General features: G+C 50.6%; 1 protein-coding gene and 1 non-coding gene across 3 annotated transcripts; one reads left to right on the forward strand and one right to left on the reverse strand.

The window, feature by feature from the left end:
* Positions 1-222: 222 nt before the first annotated feature.
* On the reverse strand, positions 223-17779 carry UBE2L6 (ubiquitin conjugating enzyme E2 L6). 2 transcript variants are annotated; one of them, XM_066251549.1, is made up of 4 exons: positions 17617-17779; positions 14126-14221; positions 2767-2953; positions 223-1238 (listed from the first exon to the last, which is right to left on the reverse strand). In XM_066251549.1, exons 1-4 carry the CDS (start codon positions 17641-17643, stop codon positions 1087-1089), a joined length of 462 nt encoding a protein of 153 aa, XP_066107646.1. In that variant the 5' UTR covers positions 17644-17779; the 3' UTR covers positions 223-1086. The 2 variants fall into 2 exon arrangements, with proteins under 2 accessions (XP_066107646.1, XP_066107645.1); XM_066251548.1 differs by having other exon boundaries at positions 17611-17779.
* Positions 3188-3263, forward strand: TRNAS-AGA (transfer RNA serine (anticodon AGA)). The gene has a single exon. It is a non-coding gene; the product is annotated as a tRNA-Ser (tRNA).
* Positions 17780-22907: the final 5128 nt, after the last annotated feature.

Consider the following 22907-nt stretch of genomic DNA (forward strand, 5'->3'; position numbering starts at 1 on the left):
TGCCATTGCTCATTAGAGATGAACCGCTGAGCTGACTTTAATGTCCTGCTAACAGTCCTGTGTGGCTGCATCAGCCATTGGAGAACGTTGTGCTGTTAACAGCCCATAAAAAGGACAAAAACAAAAACCAGCCAGCTTGGCACTGCAGTGCTCTGTGCCTCTGTTGTCTCATCTATAACATGGGGACATTAACCCTGTGGATGTGCTGACGGCCTCTCTGGCCAGGATGACCTAGTCCTTCCTGGCCCCATAATGTTTGGGGTGACCTGAGGCCCAGGGCCATCAGTTCCTGGGAAGTGGGGTCACACCTTTTATTAGACGGCAGCTAATTCCAGCCTCCTCTTTTCCTGATGAAACCATCCCATCCCCTCAATGAACACTTGAGCCAGCCTCCAAAAGTCATCTGTAACTTTAATGGCTGAACAAACACGTGGTTTCCGTGACCCCCCAGGCCTGGAAGCTGGAGGGGCCTGGAGTCTGGCCACCAGGGAGGGACAACCTAATGGGGTTGCAAGTGGTTTGGAAACCATGTAGTCAGATTTCCGGGATGGAGATCAGATTCTCCACATAGTGATTCATCAGGAGAAAAGGGTTAACACCTCGATCTGTACACATCTATCAGCAGGCAGCTGGTTTCAGTCAACGGATCACCCATCGCAAGGGACTCCTTCCGGGTGTCCTGCCTCCCGCCCCTACCCGCCACCTCTCCCTCAGCCCCCAGAGGCCCGGGCCACAAGGGGATTCTGGTGGGCCGCTGGGCTTATTTCCTGCGAGCTGGCCTGGAAAGTGACCTCTGAGGTGGAGCAACTAGTGAGACCAGAACCCCCACACCAGAGAACACTGGAGAACGGGCCTAAGACTCTGCCTGACTCTGGGGCAAAGAAAGGGAGTGGGAGAGCGCGCCGTGGCCAGGCGGACCTGGGGCTGGGTCCACACACACACACAGTACTAATGACTACAGGCCTAAGACAGGGAAAACAGAGAAACTGAACAGGGAACGGGCCCCCAAGGGGCTCTGGTCCCAGTCCTTGCAGTGCGTCTGTCCATCACGCCCGCAGGATGCGGTGCAGAGAGGCATAACCGGAGTTAGGAGGGCCGCTGCACTCCATACTCGAGAGTGAACTCTTCGGCCCTCTGGTTGAACAGCTCCGGGTTCTGGGTTAGCAGGTCAGCAAGCTCCAGGCGCACGGGCTCTTCCAGCTCCGGTCTATTCACCAGCATGTTGAGGGTCTCCAAGACTGGGGAGAGAGGCCAGGTCAGGACATCAGGATGGAGAGAAAAATCCTGGGGAAGGGGGCGACGGCTGCCTACCCCCACGCCCCCCCCCGAAACTTCATGCCCACTCCCTTGGGGAATCCCCAAGGAGATTCCACCCCCGAGGATGAATCTACAACCGAATCAAATGACCCTCAAATCAGATTCCTGGTTAATGATGCCAAAAGCCCCAACTGGTTCTATCGGTGGTTTTCAAATTATGCTCCACAGTGAAATATGTGGGGTGTCTGGGTCCTGCTCCTTTTTCAACCAGAACCACTCCATTTTCCTCCGCTGGACGTTAGGATTCCAAAGAAACTTTAATTTGGGAAAATGAGTTCTGAGGTTAAAGACTAGAGACAGCCCAGCTGGTTAGCCTGGTTGGTTAGAGTATCCTCCCAATACTCAGGGGTTGTGAGTTCGATCAGGCCACATACAGGAACAGATTGATATTCCTGTCTCTCTCTCTCTCTCTCTCCCTTCTTCTCTCTAAAATCAATCAGTAAAAAAATCTTTAAATAAAATAAAAAAGACTGGCAGCCACTACTGGCTGGCGGTCCCTAAGTTTTCACAGATATCTGGGAAACGGGAAGGCAGGGCCTGGCACCCTAGGCGTGCACACCCACACAAACGTGCCCTTCTGAGGCGAGAGTGTTTCACAGACCCCTTGAAGGTCATCCGAGGAGCACCCCCCCCACACACACACCCCGTTGCCAGGGTTAAGAACTCCTGAGCTGGACCAGAGGCAGGACAGATCGCACATTGACACGAGCCATTACCCACATGTGGTTATCTAAATTTAAATTAGTTAAAATAAACTACAATTAGAAATTGAGTTTCAGTCTCACTGGCCACCTTTCCAAGTGCTCAACGGCCACATGTGGCTCGTGACTATGGGACTGGACAGTGCAGCCACACGGTCTTCCCATCACAGCAGAAAGTCCTGCTGGACGGTCCCGCTGTAGTCCACCCAGCCGGCTTCCCACCCCGGCACTTCCGCGGCAACTGTGTGACCTTGGACACACGTGTCATCTCTCCACACCTCAGTGCGCTCGTCTATGAAATGGGGCTAACGGCAGCACTCTCTCGTGGAGCTGCCCAGGGAATTAAATAAAGTTGATGCGTGAGGCTCTTAGCACAGTTGCCGAAAGTGCTTAATTCAGAGATATGGACTATCAGGACTGGGCCAGTCCCTCTAGCGTCACTTAGGGCACTGAGCCCTGGAAAGGAGCAGAGACCTCACCAAGGGCCACAGGTCTTATCCCAAGCCCTCCCCCCAGAGCCCAGCTGCTTCTCTCTACTGGGACCCACGGCATCCCCGCTGTCACACCTGCCCAGGTACAAGAACAGAGGCAGGGGCAGGTATCTCAGGACGCATCCCTTCTATCTGACGACAGACGCCGCTGAGACCCACAGTTTTTACCTCTTCTCTCTCGGGCTTTTCTAACTCAGAATCAGCCCCTCCCTCTCCCTGCACGCCCAGCCCACTCGGCCTGGCCCGGCCTGGCCCACCTTGGTAGGCCTTGGTGTAAGGCTTCCAGTTCTCCTTGCTGATGATGGGTAGGCACACCTGGCCGTCACTGTCCACGCTGGGGTGGTAGATCTTGGTTGTGAATGTCACCGTGGGGGGCCTCAACGGGTAATCCTTGGGGAAGTCAATGCGCAGGTCGAAGGCCCTGAGGTTGTAGGGCGGCCTCTCCTGTGGAAGAGGAGGGGCGAGCTCTGTGCCAGGGCTGCTCTGAGAAGATCCTTTTCCTCCTCGGGCCTTGGTGTGGGTTCCCCCTTCCCAGCGCCCCACCCCCAGGCCCCAAGGCATCCTCTACCCCTCTGCTAAAAAGAATCGTGAACAGCGACAGGTGGCACCTGCATTCATTGGGCAGCTGAGCCATGAACTAGTGGAAGAGTGGCCAAAGGTGAACAAAAGAATACTGGTGCCCTGGCCGGTTGGCTCAGCGGTAGAGCGTCGGCCTAGAGTGCGGAGGACCCGGGTTCGATTCCCGGCCAGGGCACACAGGAGAAGCGCTCATTTGCTTCTCCACCCCTCCGCCGCGCCTTCCTCTCTCTCTCTCTCTTCCCCTCCCGCAGCCAAGGCTCCATTGGAGCAAAGATGGCCCGGGCGCTGGGGATGGCTCTGTGGCCTCCGCCCCAGGCGCTAGAGTGGCTCTGGTCGCAACATGGTGACGCCCAGGATGGGCAGAGCATCGCCCCCTGGTGGGCAGAGCGTCGCCCCATGGTGGGCGTGCCGGGTGGATCCCGGTCGGGCGCATGCGGGAGTCTGTCTGACTGTGTCTCCCTGTTTTCAGCTTCAGAAATATAAAAAAAAAAAAGAATACTGGCCTGCAAGTGGGGGCCATAAAGTCGGACCCCGGCTTTTGCTGTGTGACCTGGGCCAGTGCCTCCCATCTCGAGGCCTCAGTTTCCTCGTTTAAAAAATAGGTCAAGGGCCTGACCAGGTGGTGGCGCAGTGGATAGAGCGTCGGACTGGGATGCGGAAGGACCCAGGTTCGAGACCCCGAGGTCGCCAGCTTGAGCACGGGCTCATCTGGCTTGAGCAAAGAGCTCACCAGTTTAGACCCAAGGTCGCTGGCTCCAGCAGTGGGTTACTCGGTCTGCTGAAGGCCCGCGGTCAAGGCACATGTGGGAAAGCAATCAATGAACAACTAAGAAGTCGCAACGAGAAACTGATGATTGATGCTTCTCATCTCTCTCCGTTCCTGTCTGTCCCTGTCTATCTCTGCCTCTGTAAAAAAATAAAATTTAAAAAAAAAAAAAAAATAGGTCAAGTTTGACCAGATGAGCTCTAAGGACCGCCTCAGCTTTCTTTTATTTTCTGTATTGATAATTAACTTTCCCCGGTTTTACAGAGAAATAATTGACAGACATCACGGTATATGTTTAAGGCATACAGCATCATGGCTTAATTTACGTGATAGATACATGAATTCCAAACTGCTCTCTTGATGTTCCGCTTACCTGTCAGACCTCACCCTTACTGGACTATCGTCCCTGAGACAGAGGAATTCCAGAAAGCTGACCAACCTGCCCCAAGAAGGAGCATTCCAGAAAGCTGAAATCCTAAAACCATAAAAGGGAACATACCAGAACTTTTGCCTCAGTATCCCCTCAGGCTCTCCCAAACACTATATAACTCGCCCCTAGTCTGTAACCGGCGCTCTTCTCCCCGGAGAAGTGCCCGGCAGGGTTCCTTTCTTCCTTTCAATAAAGCCTGTTACTCTGGTCTTTCGGAATCCCATGGATTCCAACATTTGGTGCCGAAACCCGGGACAGGGTACTAACTGCCTGGACGATCCCTCTTTGCCGTCCAAATTTACAACCAGGGAAGCAATGGGCAGCGGCAGCTCATCCCAGGCTTACTCCGATTCTGTTTGGACGTGTAATTGTAGATTGATTGGCTGGCAGTCTAACCCTGTCCTGAACCCCTGCTGGACCAGAAGGTAAGGAGTTTCTCCCTTCCCCTTCCTCGGTTGGCCTCCAAATTTCTCTCTAAAAACACCCCTTCCTGGATGAACGGTTTTGACTTCGGACCCCATATCTATGGGTGGTCTGCCTCTACTCCTTTATGGACTTCTACGAAAGTCTAGGTGCGCCTAGCCAGGCCACTCTCCTACGTCCTGGGATCTCAGCCTTGGGGTGACGATCTCTTGTCTGAGACTCTCTTTCTACGGAGATTTTCTCCTCTCAGAACTGTGACTGAAGGCAGGGACGCCCCCTTCTCTCACCATATCCTAAGAGATCTTGACAATTTCTGCCACCGGATGGGGAGGGCATCAGAGATTCCTTACGTGCGGGCTTTTCTTCTCCCTTCTCTCCTGTCCTTAATTTCTGTGCCTTCTGTTCTACACGCAGGCCGTTTTGGCCAAAGAAACCTCACCTAAAACCTCTGCCCCTAATCTTTCCTTCTTGGTGGACTCCCAACTCTCTCCCTCCTGCCTGACCCCCAAGGGCACCCCTCTCTCGGGACCCCTGTCTGGTCCTTCTGCAAACCTTTTCCACTGGAGTCTCTTCCCTCCAAGAGCCCCCTCCCCTCTCCACTGTGTTCTTTGTCCCCTTCCCCCTCCTTAGAAGCTGTGGCTCTGGCTGCCGTGCCTGTCTTTTCTCTGATCCCTCCTCCCTCCTTACAAACTGCAGTTCTGTCTGTCTCTTCTCCGACCCCTCTTCCCTCCTTACAAACTGTAACTGTGCCTCTTTCCTCCTCGCCCTCTCCCCTCTCCTCAGAGCTCTAAATCTTTTTTGACTCCTCTGACCACGGGGTGCTTTAATCTCCTCCTCCTCCTCTTGCAGATTCTGACCCTCCTGCTTTTCCATCCAGCTGCTCAAACTGTCCATCTGTCTACTTTCTCTCTTCTTCCCCTCTATGCTGGCAACTCCCTGACATCTCGAAAAACTAAAAAAAAAAAAAAAAAAAACCCAGAATTGTATATTAAGCTATGTGAATAAGAAATCCCTCTTGTCTCTTCGTTTGTCAGAAAAATCTCTAGTATAATTTCAATTGAAACAAGTAAAGCGCACACATTTAAATTCCTTCATTCATAATGTGTATTTGAAGTCTTTGTTTAATGTGTAACTGTGTCTGTTTCTAAGGCCTTAAACCAATAATTACCCACTTCTTAAATCAAGGCTTATTCATCCCCATGGACTCTCCCTGCAATAGCCCCATCCTTCCTGTTCGAAAACCTTCAGGGACTTATCGCCTCGTACAAGACTTATACCTAATCAATGAGGCAATAGTTCCCCTCCATCCAGTAATCCCTAATTTCTACAAGTTACTGTCACACATTCCCCTCAAACACCACTCACTTCATAGTCCTAGACCTCAAGAATGCCTTCTTTCTGGCCTGACCTGTGGTGGCGCAGCAGATAGAGCGTCGGCCTGGAAATGCTGAGGTTGCCAGTTCAAAACCCTGGGCTTGCCTGGTCAAGGCACATATGGGAGTTGATGCTTCCAGCTCCTCCCCCCTTCTCTCTCTCTGTCTCTCCCTCTCCTCTCTAAAATGAATAAATAAAAAACTTAATAATAAAAAAAAAAGAATGCCTTCTTTACCATTCCTCTACACCCTGACTCTTACTTTCTGTTTGCATTCACCAGAACTGACCCAGACACTAATACAGCCCAGCAGCTCACATAGTCTGTCTTACCCCAGGGGATCAAAAACAGCCCACACCTGTTTCGGCAGGCGCTAGCTCAGGATTTAACCCCATGCAATCTCAAAACTAGTAACCTACTCCTCTGCAGCCCCTCCCTGCCTGCCTCAAGGACACACACCGCCACTCTTCTTAACTCCCTCACTGTGAAGTGATATCGTGTCTTCTCTGCTAAGGCTCAACTTCATTCTCAGTCTGTAGTCTATCTAGGCATCGCCTTAACCCCCACCACCTGAAGCCTCACCCTAAATCAAACTCAGACCCTCCACAGTCTCTAACCACCTATCACCACAAACCAAGTCCTTTCTCTCCTCAGTCTAATAGGCTTTTTTAAACACTGGATTCCCAATTTTGCTCTCTTAGTCAAGTCCCTAAGTGAGATCTTCTGAGCATGGCTTTTAAGGTCTATAATGGCCAAGGAAGGAACAAAAAAGGCAAATAAGGCCCAAAAGAAGTCAGGAAATACAGCTTTTGGCATACGCTCTTAAAGGCTCCAGTTCCCTAAAGGGCTTCATAGAATTCTATCAAGGCCCTACTTCAAGAGTGGAAAGAAAGGTCACTGAACTAAAGCCTGCCAGGCTTCCTGGCCTCATCAGTTTACATGTCTGTGCTGTGGAAAGAGGGACACAAGAAGGTAAGCTGCCCCTTGCTCCATGGAGGGAGAGTTCAGTCTCTTCTAGCCCTGCTCCAGCTACCTGTGATCTGACCTTGCCCAGCATGCTGGGAATTGCCACTGAAGGCCCAAGGACATCGTTCACAAGCCTAAGGTATTTCTTCCAAGTAGCAGATAAACTGATCTCATTTCTTGTGAACACAAGGGCCATCTACTATGCCTTGCTTGAATATTTAAGTTTTATTTATCCCTGAAAGATCTCTACTGTGGGTATTGACAGTCTGATTTTGTTACTTTATTTAATGTATAGTATCTCCTTTATTCCTCTTATCTCAATGCCCCATGCCTATTGTAGGCTGGGACCTGCTGCTAATTCCAGCTAGAAGCAGTGGTCACTAGGACTTAAACTCTAACTGCAAAGTGTAGAAATGTAACACCCTTTCCCTAAGTACTTGCAGGATTTATAGGTTACTCAGAAAACTGTTCAAAGACTGTCCAAGAAGCACTTCCAGTAATACATCACCCAAGGACTGACTTTCACATGGACAGGTCCACACACCATGATCTTGACAACTCCCACTGCTGCTAAGGGCAACTTTTTCCTCCACCCTGACCATCTGGAGCTCAGAAAGAGAAACAAAACCAACTCCTTGTCCTTCTATTCTCTATTCACCTCTCATCCTGTATCAACCAATCAGGGGCTTTCTACTCGTGTGGGACCAACACCTATATGTGTCTCCTAATTGGACAAAAACCTGTACCCTAATCTATCTCACCCCAAATGTCAACCTGATCCCACCTCATGAGCCTTTTCCAGTTTCTAGTACACTACCCGTCAATCTAAGGACCAAACGAGCTATACAGGTAATCCCTCTCCTTGTTGCTTCAAGAATTTCTATAGGCCCTGGCCGGTTGGCTCAGCGGTAGAGCGTTGGCCTAGCGTGCGGAGGACCCGGGTTCGATTCCCGGCCAGGGCACATAGGAGAAGCGCCCATTTGCTTCTCCACCACTCCGCCGCGCTTTCCTCTCTGTCTCTCTCTTCCCCTCCCGCAGCCAATGCTCCATTGGAGCAAAGATGGCCCGGGCGCTGGGCATGGCTCTGTGGCCTCTGCCTCAGGCGCTAGAGTGGCTCTGGTCGCAATATGGCGACGCCCAGGATGGGCAGAGCATCGACCCCTGGGGGGCAGAGCACCGCCCCTGGTGGGCGTGCCGGGTGGATCCCGGTCGGGCGCATGCGGGAGTCTGTCTGACTGTCTCTCCGTTTCCAGCTTCAGAAAAATGAAAAAAAAAAAAAAAAAAAAAGAATTTCTATAAAAGTAGGTCTAGGGACAGGGGGACTGGCCACTTCCCTGTCTTATTCCTACTCTCTCTCTCTCTCCGCGCCCCCTCTCTCTGAAGCCCAGCGAATTCGTATACATGGAATCAGTGGTTTCACACAAACTGGGTGTCTTGACTATTGCCTTTCATTGGTCCACTCATTCTATTTATTTTTCTAACTTTTAAACCCTGCCTCTTATGTTTGTTCACTACTTTCTTACAGAACCACATGCAGACCTTTGCCAATCAGAAAATTGGAAAAATCTACCTAACCCTACACACCAACCCTGAAACCTGCCCTTGTGAAACAGAAAAATCTGAAACCCTATATCAGCAAACCTCCTAAATCCTACCTTTCAACCCCTACAGGTCCCCTAACCCTAAAGCTCTCCCATATCCCTGAAGAACTAGGAGAATAACAATCACCTCTTAACGCTTCTCAGTCTTTTTACCCTTCACATAGTAAGGGGACAAGACCGCTGGGTCTTCTTGGCTGAAGAAGAGCCTACAAATGGACATGAAACATTTCTTTTAGCTCAAGCTAACTGCTCTCTCCAGGGCTTCCAGGAAAGAATATCTCTAACTTTACCATAGAAGAACTTTCACCCCCCACTATACAACCCTTCTATCTCTGCATTCCTGATCTCCAAATACTTGCCTCTTTCTTTATCAAGTTCCTACAGGCTCAGATGAGAGAAATCTCTAGGATTACCTACAATCAAATGCTCCTACACTCCTATTCCCCAATACCCCAAGGAGAACTTCACGAGGGAAATATCAAATAAGTAGGGATGACAGCAGGAAGCAGCCGCCCCTCAGCCCAAGAAGTTCCCTCCTGAATGTTCTCTAAACCCCCTTCCTTTTAAACCACACATATTCAGTCCTTCTAAAAACTTACACCAACAGGTTCCCTGTCTCTAAAAATCTCCACATGTCCTCCCATTCGAGAGGAACCAGACCAGCACGTCTCATGAGGCTCATCCAGGAGACCATGTATCACCATGTCACTCTGTCCACTTGGCACTCGCAGCAAGCAATTCACAATTATTACCTCGCAAAATTCTTTTACTTCCTCACTCAGGTTTTCGAGGACATTGCCTGGTTCAAACCTTACAGCATGAAAACTGACGACTTCTTTAACTGGATGAGGGACTTGGCGTGGCAAGGTTCTTTTCTTGAGTTCTCTCCAGAAGAAGCAATAATTTTCCAATTTTTTCTCCTCTTTCTCCTTGTCACCCCTCACCGTATATTATAAAATTAATAACTGCCTTTCTTTTTATATGTAACCACAGAGTTGAGAAATAATAGATACGTGAATTCCAAACTGCCCTCTTGATGTTCCGCTTATCTGTCAGACCTCACCCTTACTGGACTGTTGCCCCTGAGACAGAGGAATTCTAGAAAGCTGATCAACCTGCCCCAAGAAGGAACATTACAGAAAGCTGAAATCCTAAAACCATAAAAGGGAACAACCAGAACTTTTGCCTCAGTATCCCCTCAGACCCTCCCAAACACTATATAATTTGCCCCTAGTGTGTAACCGGTGCTCCTTTCTTCCTTTCAATAAAGCCTGTTACTCTGGTCTTTCGGACTCCCATGGATTCCAACATTAAGTATTTCGTGAAATAATTAGCATAATAGGTCCAGCTAACACCTATCTTCTCATGTAGATACAATAAAAAGAAAAGAAGAAAAGAAAAAGAAATTCTCTTTGTGATGCGAACTCTTAGGACCTATTCCTTTTTTTTCTTATGTGAGAAGCAGGGAGGCAGAGACAGACTCCCGCATAACCCGGACCCGGGATCACCCGGCAATGTTGGAGACTGCAAGCTGATAGGGTCCTTGCAGTTTAGATTTTTGGGGTACTGAGTTGTGGGGGACTGGCAGTAAGCTGACAGTCTGCCCAACCCCCCACCTCCCTTGCTTGCTTAAGTTGCTAAAGGCTGTTTTTCCCCACACCTCTATGTTAGCTGTGATGCTAGAATGTTTCTACTGTCCCATCCCCACTTGTTTAAGTTACTAGAGGCAATCTACATGTCCTTCCTCTCACCCTTTGTTTGTTCTGCTGTTGGTTAATTTCAGTTATGCACTGGGGGGACTCCTGTTTATGCCTCATATGTGTGACTTTGTATCGGAGACTTCCTTACTTGCATATGGCTCTGCACTATATAACAAAGCAGACCCAGGCTCTGCTTTTGCTCTTGCAAGCCAAAGGCATTGTAGAGACCTCACGATCCCATCCTTTTTCTCTCTGAGTTTATTTCTTCATTCTGCACCTTTCTCACTCAGGACCTGGTCAATTACTAGCTGTGCTGGTCCTTGGCATGGCAAGCCCTCATGGGACAATACTCTGCCCATCTGGGGCCCATTGCTCCACTGTTAGGCAACCAAGCTATTTTAGCACCTGAGATGAGGCCATGGAGCCATCCTCAGTGCCCAGGGCCAATTTCCTTCAACCAAGCCATGGCTACGGGAGGAAAAGAGAGAGAGACAGAGAAAGAAAAGGGAGAGGGGGAGGAGTGGAAAAGCAGATAGTCGCTTCTGTGTGCCCTGACTGGGAATCGAACTCAGGATATCCACATGCCAGGCTGACACTCTACTACTGAGCCAACCAGCTGGGGCTATGTGAAACCAGTATCCACGGTCACCATCACAGCCGCCTGGCCCATGCAGGTTCGCATTGGATTCAGAGAGTCGGTAAAGAAACAATGGAGCCAAAAGCTGATGGGCCATCATCTTTAATCCTAGCTTGCACCCGGCAGGCAAGTAAAAACGCACACTGGGCTCCAAAACCCACTCACATTCAGTGCTCACAAAGCTACTGACTTATCCGAGTTTCCTGAATCAAAGGTTTCTAGCTCACCAGACTTATTCACCTCTGTTCCCCATCTCCTTCCTTCTCCCTGCACAAACTCTGCACAAACTGGCTTCTCACTCAGCACTCCACCATCTTGGCTGCTTCTCCTGGCCACATGGCCTCTTTCTGCTCTCTCTTCTAATGTTAATCTCAGGAACCAAGAGCGCAAGCTCCCATTCTGCCCCCATTTTATAGTGTAGAAATCAAAATCTTTAAATCCAATATACAAAATAGGGAAGTCTCTAATTCAAAGTCACTTATCTGAGGCATGATGGGATTGTACCACTCCACATCAAAAAGGATGGGAAAGGCTTAGTCCTAAAACCAAGCCCCAGGCTACAAGGATCCTGCCCCCAACACACATTAATATCACCTGGACGATGGGCTTCCATGTGGGCAGCGCCATCTTTAACAAAGTGAGCATAATATATTTTATCTGCCCAACAGGCTAGGATCTACTCTCTTAACAACTTTGCTATATATTACACAGCTGTACAGTCATCATGTTGTACATGACCTTCCTAATAATTATTCATCTTGTAACTGGAAGTTTGTACCTTTTGACCACCTTCCTTCATCTCCCTCTCCCTCTACCTTCTGCCTCTGGCAACCAACCACAAATCTGATCTCTTTTTCTGGGAGTTTGGGGATTGTTTGTTTGTTTTTAGGCTCCTCATATAAGTGAGATCATACAGTATCTATCTTTACCCATCTGCCTTCAAGGTCCACCCATGTTGTTGCAAACAGTCATCTCAGTTTTAAGCCGTTCTGAGAATTATGGGAGAGGAGGGGGACACACATCCTGTGGGAGCTGTTAGCAAACACAGGACACCATCACGGGGCAGGGGGGAGTGAGGAAATGGAAATCGTGAGAACTCGGGTGAATGGGGATGTAATATAGGGCAGCCACTGAGGGAAACAGTATGGTGGTTCCTCAAAAAATTAAAACAGAATAACCATATGATCCAGTGATTCCACTTCTGGGTTGATACTCAAAAGAACTGAAAGCAAGAACTGGGTACAAATCAGAGCAACGTGATTTACAACAGCAAACAGTTGAAACAACCCAAATGTCTGTCTACGAATGAATGCATAAGCAAAGTGTGGCGTGTACATACAATGGATATTTATTCAGCTTGAAAAAGGAAGGAAGTTCTGACACATGCCACACCTTGGAGGACCTCTGAAGTCTTTACACTAAGTGAAGTAAGCCAGACCAAAAAAGAACAAATTTTGAATGATTCCACTCCTGTGAGGAACCTAGAACAAATTCATAGATATAAATTAGGAAATTATTATAGTTTCCAGGGACTGGAGGGAAGGAGAATGGGGAACCAGTGTCTCACAGGTACACGGTTCGGGGAAGGTGAAAAAGTTCTGGAGGTGGCTGGTGGTGACGGTTGCACAACAATGTGACTGTACTTACTGCCACTGAACTGAAAATACAACAATGATTAAGATGGTAAATATGGTTCTTTGTATTTTACTATGATTTAAAATAAACGGATCAAAAGCGCAGGGGCTGGAGTGACCAAGGAATGGAAGGCGCTGGGACCCAGGAGGAAACCCTCCCGAGCCCGAGCAGCCTGAAGTCTTGCCTGCACACCGACTCCGTGCTGCCCTGGGCTCAGGGCCTGACACACGTGAGCCACGGAGCAGCGTATAGGGGTTGCATGGACTTCGGAGCCACGCTGCCTGGGTGTGAATCTTGGCTCTGCTACTCACTAGCACTGCTACTCACTAGCTACTCACACCGTGACCCTAGGTAAGTACCTTAACCTTTCTGTGCTTCCATTCGGGGATAATAATACACTTCTTCACAGGGCTTATGTGAGGATTAAATGAGTTCATTTATGCTAAGGGCGTAGAACAGGGCCTAGCACGATGTATGTACATCAGCTATTATGTAAGTATCATGAAAACTCATCACTATCAGCATCTCCACTTCAAGATGTGGAAACACACTCGTTGTTCCATTTAGTTGTGCACTCATTAGTTGCTTCTCATATGTGCCCTGTCCAGGGATCAAACCTGTGACCTTGGCACAATGGAAATGATGCTCTATCCACTGAACCACCCACCCAGGGCCAAAATTTTTTTTTTTAATCTTTTTTTTTTTTTTTTTGTATTTTTCTGAAGCTGGAAATGGGGAGAGACAGTCAGACAGACTCCCACATGCACCCAACCGGGATCCACCCGGCACGCCCACCAGGGGCAACGCTCTGCCCACCAGGGGGCGATGCTCTGCCCCTCTGGGGCGTCACTCTGCCACGACCAGAGCCACTCTAGCGCCTGGGGCAGAGGCCAAGGAGCCATCCCCAGCGCCCTGGCCATCTTTGCTCCAATGGAGCCTTGGCTGTGGGAGGGGAAGAGAGAGACAGAGAGGAAGGAGGGGGTGGGGGTGGAGAAGCAAATGGGCCCTTCTCCTATGTGCCCTGGCCGGGAATCGAACCTGGGTCCCCCGCACTCCAGGCCGATGCTCTACCGCTGAGCCAACCGGCCAGGGCCCCAAAAAATATTTTTTAAGAATATGATTGTCTAACCACTATGCTGTACACTTGAATATAATACAAAATAATACCGAAGGTAAACTACAATTGAAAAAAATTTTTTAAATAAATAAATTTAGCTACAAAAAAAAAAGATCTTTCTCTTTTTCATGTTGTTTGTCTGCTAAAGCTTCCATGGTACGCTTGGTGGTTACTAGTTTGAGGACAGGGTCTCCTACTAAGTCCGAAAGTCTTGTAGCTTCTGCACCAACCTCAGAAGCAATCAATCCAGAGAGAGACCCTCGACAAATGAGAGAGGCAGTAACAAAAGGACTTGCTGGCAGGGAAATTCTGGCCCGGTCCGAACCATCCCCAGCCAGGCCCCTGGCCTACGTCACCCCAACCCGAGGCCGTGATCCCAGGGACACTCACGGGCAGGAGGAGGGCATGCCACACCAGGACGTTGGCGTCATCGCTGGACAGGTTCCGCAGGTACCGGGGGAGCTCCTTCTGAAGGTCCTCCAGCTCCTATGGGGCACAGCAAGGGCCAGCCAGCCTAGTCACCCTCCTGCCACCACCCCTGTCCCAGCACAAGTTGTCCTAAGTCCCAAATAGGAGAGTGGCCGGCAAAGTCAGAGCCGCCAGTGTTTGAGCACTTAGTAGGCGTCAGGCTGGTGCTAACTGCCCCAGGGACTTATCTGGTGTTGGCCTCACACAGCCCCGTGGGTGCCTGGTGAAGGGAAGATGAAGGTCACTGCTTCCACATGCGACAACTTGGGAGTGAACTCTCTTAGGAGCTTTTTCTCCTGAAATCAATGCACTGAACCTCCATCCTCAGGTCCTTTTCCTAGAGTCACAAGGTCCTAATACCCTCCTTCCCATCCTTCACAGCATGCACTGAGTGGCCAGCGTGACACTGTGTCCTGACAGTGCTCATGGCAGGGTAATGACTCAGACCACAGCGAAGCAGAAGTCTACACACCAAGCAGAGAAAGAAGGGGACAGGTGTGAGCCGTGGAGCAGCGTGAGCACCTTCCTAGAAATGTGGCCCAATCACCTGGACATCGTTGAATTCTCCCAACAGCCCTTTCCTGAGCATCCTCTATTGATGCCCGACTAAGCCAGGGCCCTGTCCTTCACTGGAGCAACGGAGGAACCAGGAGTCTGATTATATGGCCAATGTGTGTAGACATAATGGGGAAGGAGAGGTGGGGACAGCAGGAAGGCTTTGCAGAAAGTGACACTGAGCTGGGCCACATGGAATAAAAGGAGCCCACCCTGCAGAGAAGGGGAGAGGCACCAAGGCAGAAGGCCCAGTCAGAGCAAATGTGTACAGTGTCTCATGCAAGGGTAATAGTTACTACAGGAAAAGGGTTACATGGTCAAGTGCATTGGGAATCACCAGGCTAAACAGATATCTCTAGGGCAGGACTTCCCAAGTTTTTCATATACTATTGTGTGTCATGTATCTCCAAGATCTGAGCCCACGGCATGCAGTACTTCTCAAACGTATCTGACCAAGGAGCCCTCTTCCTTTTGGGGTCCATCCTGTGGGGCAACAGACCTTTTTTGGAAAGTACTATTAAAAGATTTAAAAATGTTCAAGGGTGGGTCATATCCTTTGGAACACAGAATGGGTATAAACCACTGGTTCTCTACTGAGGGTGATGTCACCCACCCTGGGACCACGGCACTGTCTACACCGTTTTGGGTTGTCACAAATGGTCATGTGCTACAGGCATATAGTAGATAGATGCCAGGGATGCTCATAAACATCCTATGAAAAAATTATCTGGGCCAAAATGTCAATGGCAACAAGTCTGAGAAACCCTGGTGTAAACCAAGGCAGAAAGAAAGCTTCCCACAGCCTGACCAGGCGGTGGCGCAGTGGGTAGAGCATCGGACTGGGATGCAGAGGACCCAGGTTCGAGACCCCGAGGTCGCCAGCTTGAGTGCGGGCTCATCTGGTTTGAGCAAAACTCACCAACTTGGACCCAAGGTCGCTGGCTCGAGCAAGGGGTCACTCGGTCTGCTGAAGGCCCACAGTCAAGGCACGTACAAGAAAGCAATCAACAAACAACTAAGGTGTTGCAATGAAAAACTGATGATTGATGCTTCTCATCTCTCTCCGTTCCTGTCTGCCTGTCCCTACCTATCCCTCTCTCTGACTCTGTCTCTGTAAAAGAAAATAAAACTTCCCACAACCTGTCTATGGGTTGGGAAGGGGGTCCCTTAATACTGAACTTCATCTGCCTCCCAATATATAAACACACCTCTGTCCCCATTTCCTAGGTTTCAGCCCATGCTCCATCTCTGTTCATGCCAACAAACCACTTCTGCCAAAGTCTACGATCGTCATTCATCTTTTACCCCAAACTAGAAGCACCTGCTGCTCCAAGTCCTGGTTCCAACATCATCTGACTCCTCGGCAACAATGGAGGCCAAGGCTGAACAGAGAGGCTGTGGGATGGCCATATCCCGACTTACTACGGCCGCGCACACTTGGACTTTATCTGTTATAGGTGAGTTCTGCCAAAACGTTCCTCAAGACTGAGAATGTGGAAACAACCAAGGACACACAGCTCTTTCCCCAGACCTGTTAGGAAATCACCCACTCAGAGGAACAGAAAATGAAAGTACAGAGGCCACTGAAAGAACCTGCTGGTTGGAGCTCCAGCCGCCTGGACTCAAATCACAGCTCCCTCACTCCCTGTTGGGTGACTCTGACAACCGAGTGATTCTCTGCCTCGATTTCCTCATCTGTAAAATGGGGTATATAACTTAGCTCACAGGGTTGCTGTGAGAATTTGATGAAATGACTAATGGAAATTGCTTGGCACTTAAATGTGCCAATGGGATAAATACCAAACACCGCTCCTAGCTCTTAGCTCTTGCCCACTTGGCTGGAAAGACCTTCTGCCCCATTTTGCTGCCAACCTCTACATTTCGGTTTCCGGGCTGTGTCTACTCCAGGTGCCCCCCACCCTGGATCTGGGACCATCTTCCTCTCTCAGAGGTTGAGGGTAGCAGGCACCCCATCACCCCCCTATAGCCTGCCCCCCACCCGACTCTGCACATTAGAGGGGCACTTCTGAGAGAGAGTCTGGCAGGTGTTAGATTCACTTCAACCAGTATGGCTCTTCCTTCCCCATCTATCTCCTGGCTCCACCCCAGTCCTGAAAACACCCTGGGTCTTCCCACCTCCTGGGGAAAATCCTCTGCTCCCCCCATCCTTCCAGGCCTCATTTCAAGCGTTTCTCTGATTGGAAAAAAAGCTGAGCAAAGGCAGGCTCTTTGCTCATCTCTGAACAGGAGCCAGCACATAGTAGGCATTCAACATTTGTAGAACGAGTCAATGCACGCCACCTACTCCGGGATACTTTCCAGGTCCCCCTTGCAGCACTTCCTCCCGAAAATACCCTGGGAACTTTGCTCCCGACTCCTACTCGGCACCCCTGACTTCTCGGGACTCTAGTAACGAAGGTACCAAATTAGCGGGGCGGGTCCTGGGTTGTTCCAAGGCAAGGACCTTACCCTGGTTCTATCTCCGTCATACCACTCCCCACCCTACCTGGCTCCTGGACCTTTCAGCACCTGAGATGGAAGCAACTGATGTCATAAGTTTCTGGCAGGAGAAAAGAAACTGAAACAGGTGTGGGGGGGGGGGGCTCATTCCCAGCTTCATTACAGCTCAGGGAGCCGGCGACAGCTCCGCCGTATATAGTCCCCCGTCCCCTCAAAGGCTGCAGCTGTGGGCCCTCTCGCAGACCACTCTCCCTCTGGGAGGGGGCAGGGATAACGGGGTCAGCCAGCTTCAGAACCACAACAAACAAGTGTGCCCGGAGAGCTCCGGGAAGGGATGGAGAGAGAAGGGGCAGGGGAGGGCGAGGGGAGCCAAGAGAAAGGAGTATACACGCGGTTACCTTTGCCACCCGCTTGCTCGCCGTCATCTTGGGACCAACTGCTGGCTCCGCCGACTCCAGCGACAGTGTGCGGCGGCCGGCGGCCCGGGTGCGCCCCGCCCCAGGACCGACCCCACCTCCGGGAGCCCCGCCCGCGCTCCGCTCACCCGCGCGCACACGGAGGCCGTGGGTACCTGCTTCCCGCCCACTCAGCCGATGGCGCGAGGCCGCCGAAGGCAGGAGACGGCCGGGTCCAGCCCAGTGCCAAGACCCATGGGCTCCGGTCCCCGGAATTCGCGCTCTATGTCGCGGAAGCGGCGGGGTAAGGGAGCGCGCGGCGTGGCGGGACCCCGCTGTCCCGCTGGAGGGCGCCGTGCACCAAGCGGCGGGAGCTCGGGGGCGCGCGGCTAGGGTCCGCCCATCCGGGGTCCGGTTCCACTCTGCTGCCAGAGGCCGCGCTGGGGCTCGCCCATCTCCCCGCCACCCCAAACACGCACGCCCCCCTAAACTCTTTACAGGATGCTCGCTCTGCAAACGCCGTTCCCGATCACTCCCTCGGTGGTCTCCACCCTCAGACGCCGCCCTGAGTGCCCCCAGCGAATTCCCAGAGCCCCACGGACAAGTCATTTCCGTCCTCTGGGCCCCGTGCCCCATATCCAAAAATGGGTGGGGGGGGCCCATATCCAAAAATGGGTGGGGTACAGACGATATGCCCTCTAAAGGCCCCACCCTCGCAGTTTGAGATCCTTCGTGCTGTCCAGCCTTGCGTGTCGCAACGGCGGGGTCGTTTCTCCCAGGTGGCGGCTTGTGAGGAGCACCGCAAGGCGACGCTGTTGGACCCAGTCTCTCTTGCTTTGGGTTCTTTATTAGATTTTATCTTTAGTAGGTGCCCGCTATGTGTGAATTCCGGAAACGGTGAGGGGAGCCCCACGACGGACTTTATTTGACCATCTGTCCATTACAACGTGCAGGCCTAGTGTGTGCCTCCATACAGAACCAAGAGCGCAAGGGCAGAGACGCAGTTCCCCAGCCAGGAGCTGAGGCCGCAGTGCGAGGGCAGCCCCGGGGCTCGGAGCTCGGAGCTGCATCTAGGGAAGAATGTCCTAGTAATAAAGAGACTGCTTGGGAGGTCTGGACCCACACCTTTCCCACCCCCACTACTTTCAGTCCGGATAAGGAAGGAAAGCAGCATGTTTTGAACCCATAGTTTGAGTTTTTATCTAAGTGTCTCGGAACCGGATTTTCTGATCAGATGTGCGATGTATTTGCAGAACGATTAGATCTGTTTAATTCAATTCAATAAACTTTAAGCATCCTCTATATGCCAGAAATAATAGGACACTGTCCACAGCCCCCTAATCTAGGTAGAGATGAGAGAACGGAGGCATATGACCCTCAGCTAACGTATGTTTACTACTGAGTGTCAGGCACTGACTTGCAGGGGGCAGCGCGATGAGAAAGTGGGGTCCCTGCCCTTGAGAAGAGAAAGAATGCAGCCCCTGCATGTTTTAATACAAAGAGGTAGGTACAAGGATATAAGGAACCACCTGGTGCTGTGGGAACCTTGAGGAGGGTCACTTGATGCAGCCTCAGAGAGCAGCAAGGTTTCCGGGAAAAAGATAAAAACCCATGTGCACTGCAAAGTGTGGTGAGTTAGCTCGAGGAAGAATGTGGGATGAGGGTGTTCCCAGAAGAGGGAACAGAATGAGCAAAGGTGTGGCTGGCAGTGCACGTGGAAACTGAAAGCAGTTCCATAGTGTGGAGCAAAGTCTGTCCAAAGTTCTGCGGCTCTCCTTCCTTCCTCTTCCAGAAACCCCACATCCCGAAGTGAATTGAAATCAAAGTCATAGATTTAGCCCAGCCTCCCCATCTGGGGATGGATCCTAATCACCCACACAGCTGGGAGGCCCACCAGCGTGGCCTTCTTGTCCTGACGCAATGCAGACCTTCATGTGTCTGTCAGACAGAGCCCCAAGGAGGCCTGGATTCTAGTTCCACACCTGCCCTCAGTGCAGCATGGGCTTACGTGGGCCATGGAACCTCCCACCTGCTTCCCAGGATGGCTGTAAGGCTAAGGTGACAGAAGTGGAGGAACACTGAACATTTAACTCCCAGGTATAAATAATCAGGATTGAATCCCAGTTCAATTATTATTATCTGAGTAACCTTGGGCAAATTACTTAGCCTGTCTGTACCTCCACTTCCTCATCTGTAAAATGGGGCTAATAATAGTGATGTCAGGAATAATGAATTGATATTCAGACAATAAGTGATAGTTATAATCATAATATAATATTCACCTTCATGTGCCTGCAGCATGTCTGGAAGGATACAAGAGCGTGGGTGGTCCCAGGAGAGGGTAACTAGGTGACTGGGAATGGGATGAGCAGGGAAATTTTTCACTATAAACCCCATTTCCTTTAAAATTTTTGAACAATGTGAGTAAATTACATCTTCAAAAATGGATAACATTTAAATTTAACAATATTCTCTCTTTAAAACTGAAAGGTTTTGGCCCTGGCCGGTTGGCTCAGCAGTAGAGCGTCCGCCTGGCGTGCGGGGGGACCCGGGTTCGATTCCCAGCCAGGGCACATAAGAGAAGCACCCATTTGCTTCCCCACCTTCCTCTCTGTCTCTCTCTTCCCCTCCTGCAGCCAAGGCTCCATTGGAGCAAAGATGGCCCGGGCGCTGGGGTTGGCTCCTTGGCCTCTGCCCCAGGCGCTACAGTGGCTCTGGTCTCGGCAGAGCGACGCCCCAGAGGGGCAGAGCATCACCCCCTGGTGGGCGTGCCAGGTGGATCCCGGTCGGGCGCATGCGGGAGTCTGTCTGACTGTCTCTCCCCGTTTCCAGCTTCATAAAAATACAAAAAAAAAAAAAAAAAAAGAAAAAACTGAAAGGTTTTTACATCAAATATTTTTATCCTTGGCTTCTCTGGAAAACTGAGGCTTTGGCAACACCAGGCCTGCAATCCCCCGCGGCACTGGTTGTCCAGAGTGGAGTCTGGGCTGCTTCTCCAGAGCAGGAAAGCAAGTCCCCGTTCACGGCAGTCCTCACATCCCCTGTTCCCCCTGGCCTGGCCAGCCTCACCTGCTGCTTTGGCCCCCGAGCCCTGTAAGGAACCCCAGCTCTGGACACTCTTTGCACTTGCTAACTTCCCATCTCTGGGACCCTTTATTTTCCGTCCTTTCCGGGGCAGGGTTTTTCATGCCCCAAGATGGCTGTGGCCTTTGCAGATGTAGATGTGTACCTGACTGGGAGGTGTGACAGTGCCTGGTTCTGCTCAGGACCTTTCCAGGCACTTTACAGGCAAACATTGTCACTTTCCACCCTTGAGTGAGGCAGGACCTTCCCGACCGCTCTGTCATAACCAGCGAGTTGCTGGGACTATCTGAAAAAGAGTTGGGAGGAGGGGCATACTTTTCAGACACCACAGAGTGACACCTCAACTGTGTTTAAAGACAACATTATACTTGCCTTGGCTGCCTATCTCAGTGGTAGAGCGTTGGTCCGGTGTGTGGAAATCCTGGGTTCGATATCCGGCCAGGGCACACAGGAGAAGTGCCCATTTGCTTTTCCATCCTTCCTCCTCTACTTTCTCTCTGTCTCTCTCTTCCCCTCCCGCAGCCAAGGCTCCATTGGAGCAAAGTTGGCCCGGGTGCTAAGGATGGCTCCATGGCCTCTGCCTCGGGCACTAGAATGGCTCCAGTTGCACAGAGCAATGCCCCAGATGGGCAGAGCATTGCCCCCTGGTGGGCTTGCCAGGTGGGTCCAGGTCAGGCACATGTGGGAGTCTGTCTCTCTGCCTCCCTGCTTCTCACTTCAGAAAAATTTAAAATTTTTTTTTAAAAATGGGCCTGACCTGTGGTGGCACAGTGGATAAAGCGTTGACCTGGAAATGCTGAGGTCGCCGGTTTGAAACCCTAGGCTTGCCTGGTCAAGGCACATATGGGAGTTGATGCTTCCAGCTCCTCCCCCCTTCTCTCTCTCTCTGTTTCTTCTCTCTCTCTCTCTCTCCCTCTCCTCTCTAAAATGAAAAAAAAAAAATTTTTTAAATGAAAAATAAAAATAATAAAGACAACAGTATACACATATATGTTGTGTGTTAGAGAAGAATCTGGAGGATACCTATAAACCTAATTGAGTAGTTAGCAGTTTGGGAGGGGAAAAAAGTTGCCTTTGACACTGGAAGGGGGCTGGGCCTGGAGTAGGTCTGCCTAAGGCCAGCCCTTAGTGTGTGCGTTCTTTTTTTGTTGTTTTTTTAGTGAGAGACACAGAGAGAGGGACAGACAGGAAGGGAGAGAGATGAGCAGTATCAATTCGTTGCAGCACCTTAGTTGTTCATTGATTGCTTTCTCGTGTGTGCCTTGAAGGGTGGGGGGCTGCAGCTGAGTCACTGACCTTTTGCTCAAACCAGAGACCTTAGGCTCAAGCCAGCGACCGTGGGGTCATGTCTATGATCCCTTGCTCAAGCCAATGACCTCTGGGCTCAAGCCAGCGGCCCGAGCTCAAGCCAGATGAGCCTGCACTCAAGCTGGTGACCTCGGGTTTTTGAACCTGGGTCCTCCACATCCCAGGTGGAGGCTCTATCCACTGCACCACGACCTGGTCAGGCATATGTGGATTCTTGACTTTGTGCAGGAAACATTTCACAACACGAGTCCAAGAGATTTTGAGAGTACATCTATAAAGCTGGGCAGTGAGGCAAAGGAAGGGCTTTAAAAAGTAGGAGAGAGCCTAGTAGAGCTGCTTTGGTTCTCTAGAAACATAGAGGAAAGAAGTGAGCCACACTGGGCTGTGTGAACTTACTGAGTCATAGTGACAGAAGTGAGCCAAGGCGTGACTGCTTCTGGCTCACTGGAAAGTCAGAGAAAAAGAGGTTCTTGAAGACAAAATCAGGGGGTTAACCAGGGATAATCTGCTACTGCCCACTGCTCCCCTGGTTGCAAGTATCATGGGGACACTTAGAGTTTAGGAGAAAGTAAAAAGTTCACACCTGAGAAAAGGCATGGGCTACTCCAGAGAGAACCCTTGCTGGCATTCTTTGTCTTGAGGGTTTTTATCTCTCTTCCGTGGGCAGGAATGGAAGAGAGATAAAAACCCCTAGGGGAGGTCTCAGGAGAGGGTCTTAACCAGAATATTCATTAGTTTCCCAGGTGCATCCTTCAATATGTTGATTAATCAAAATTAGCGTGCAGGGGAGTTCGGGATCATTCTCTGGTCAGCTTCACTGCTTTACTTTTATCTCGGGTCTGTCTGGCTCTAGTCTGGTTTTTGCTATTTTTTTCACCTGACTTCATTCATCCTTGGGTTGG

Source organism: Saccopteryx bilineata, chromosome 1 (assembly GCF_036850765.1).
Source record: "Saccopteryx bilineata isolate mSacBil1 chromosome 1, mSacBil1_pri_phased_curated, whole genome shotgun sequence".
In the NCBI taxonomy this organism is placed as follows: Eukaryota; Metazoa; Chordata; class Mammalia; order Chiroptera; family Emballonuridae; genus Saccopteryx; species Saccopteryx bilineata.

What these genes read in the sequence shown, in the direction of transcription:
- UBE2L6 (XM_066251548.1), bottom strand. Translation starts at nt 17,643, where the DNA reads ATGACGGCGAGCAAGCGGGTGGCAAAGGTAACC. An exon ending in AGCGGGTGGCAAAGGTAACC is followed by an intron (nt 14,222 to 17,610) that starts GCGTGTATACTC and finishes TGTGCCCCATAG; the next exon opens with GAGCTGGAGGACCTTCAGAA. An exon ending in TTACACCAAGGCCTACCAAG is followed by an intron (nt 1,239 to 2,766) that starts GTGGGCCAGGCC and finishes CTCTCTCCCCAG; the next exon opens with TCTTGGAGACCCTCAACATG.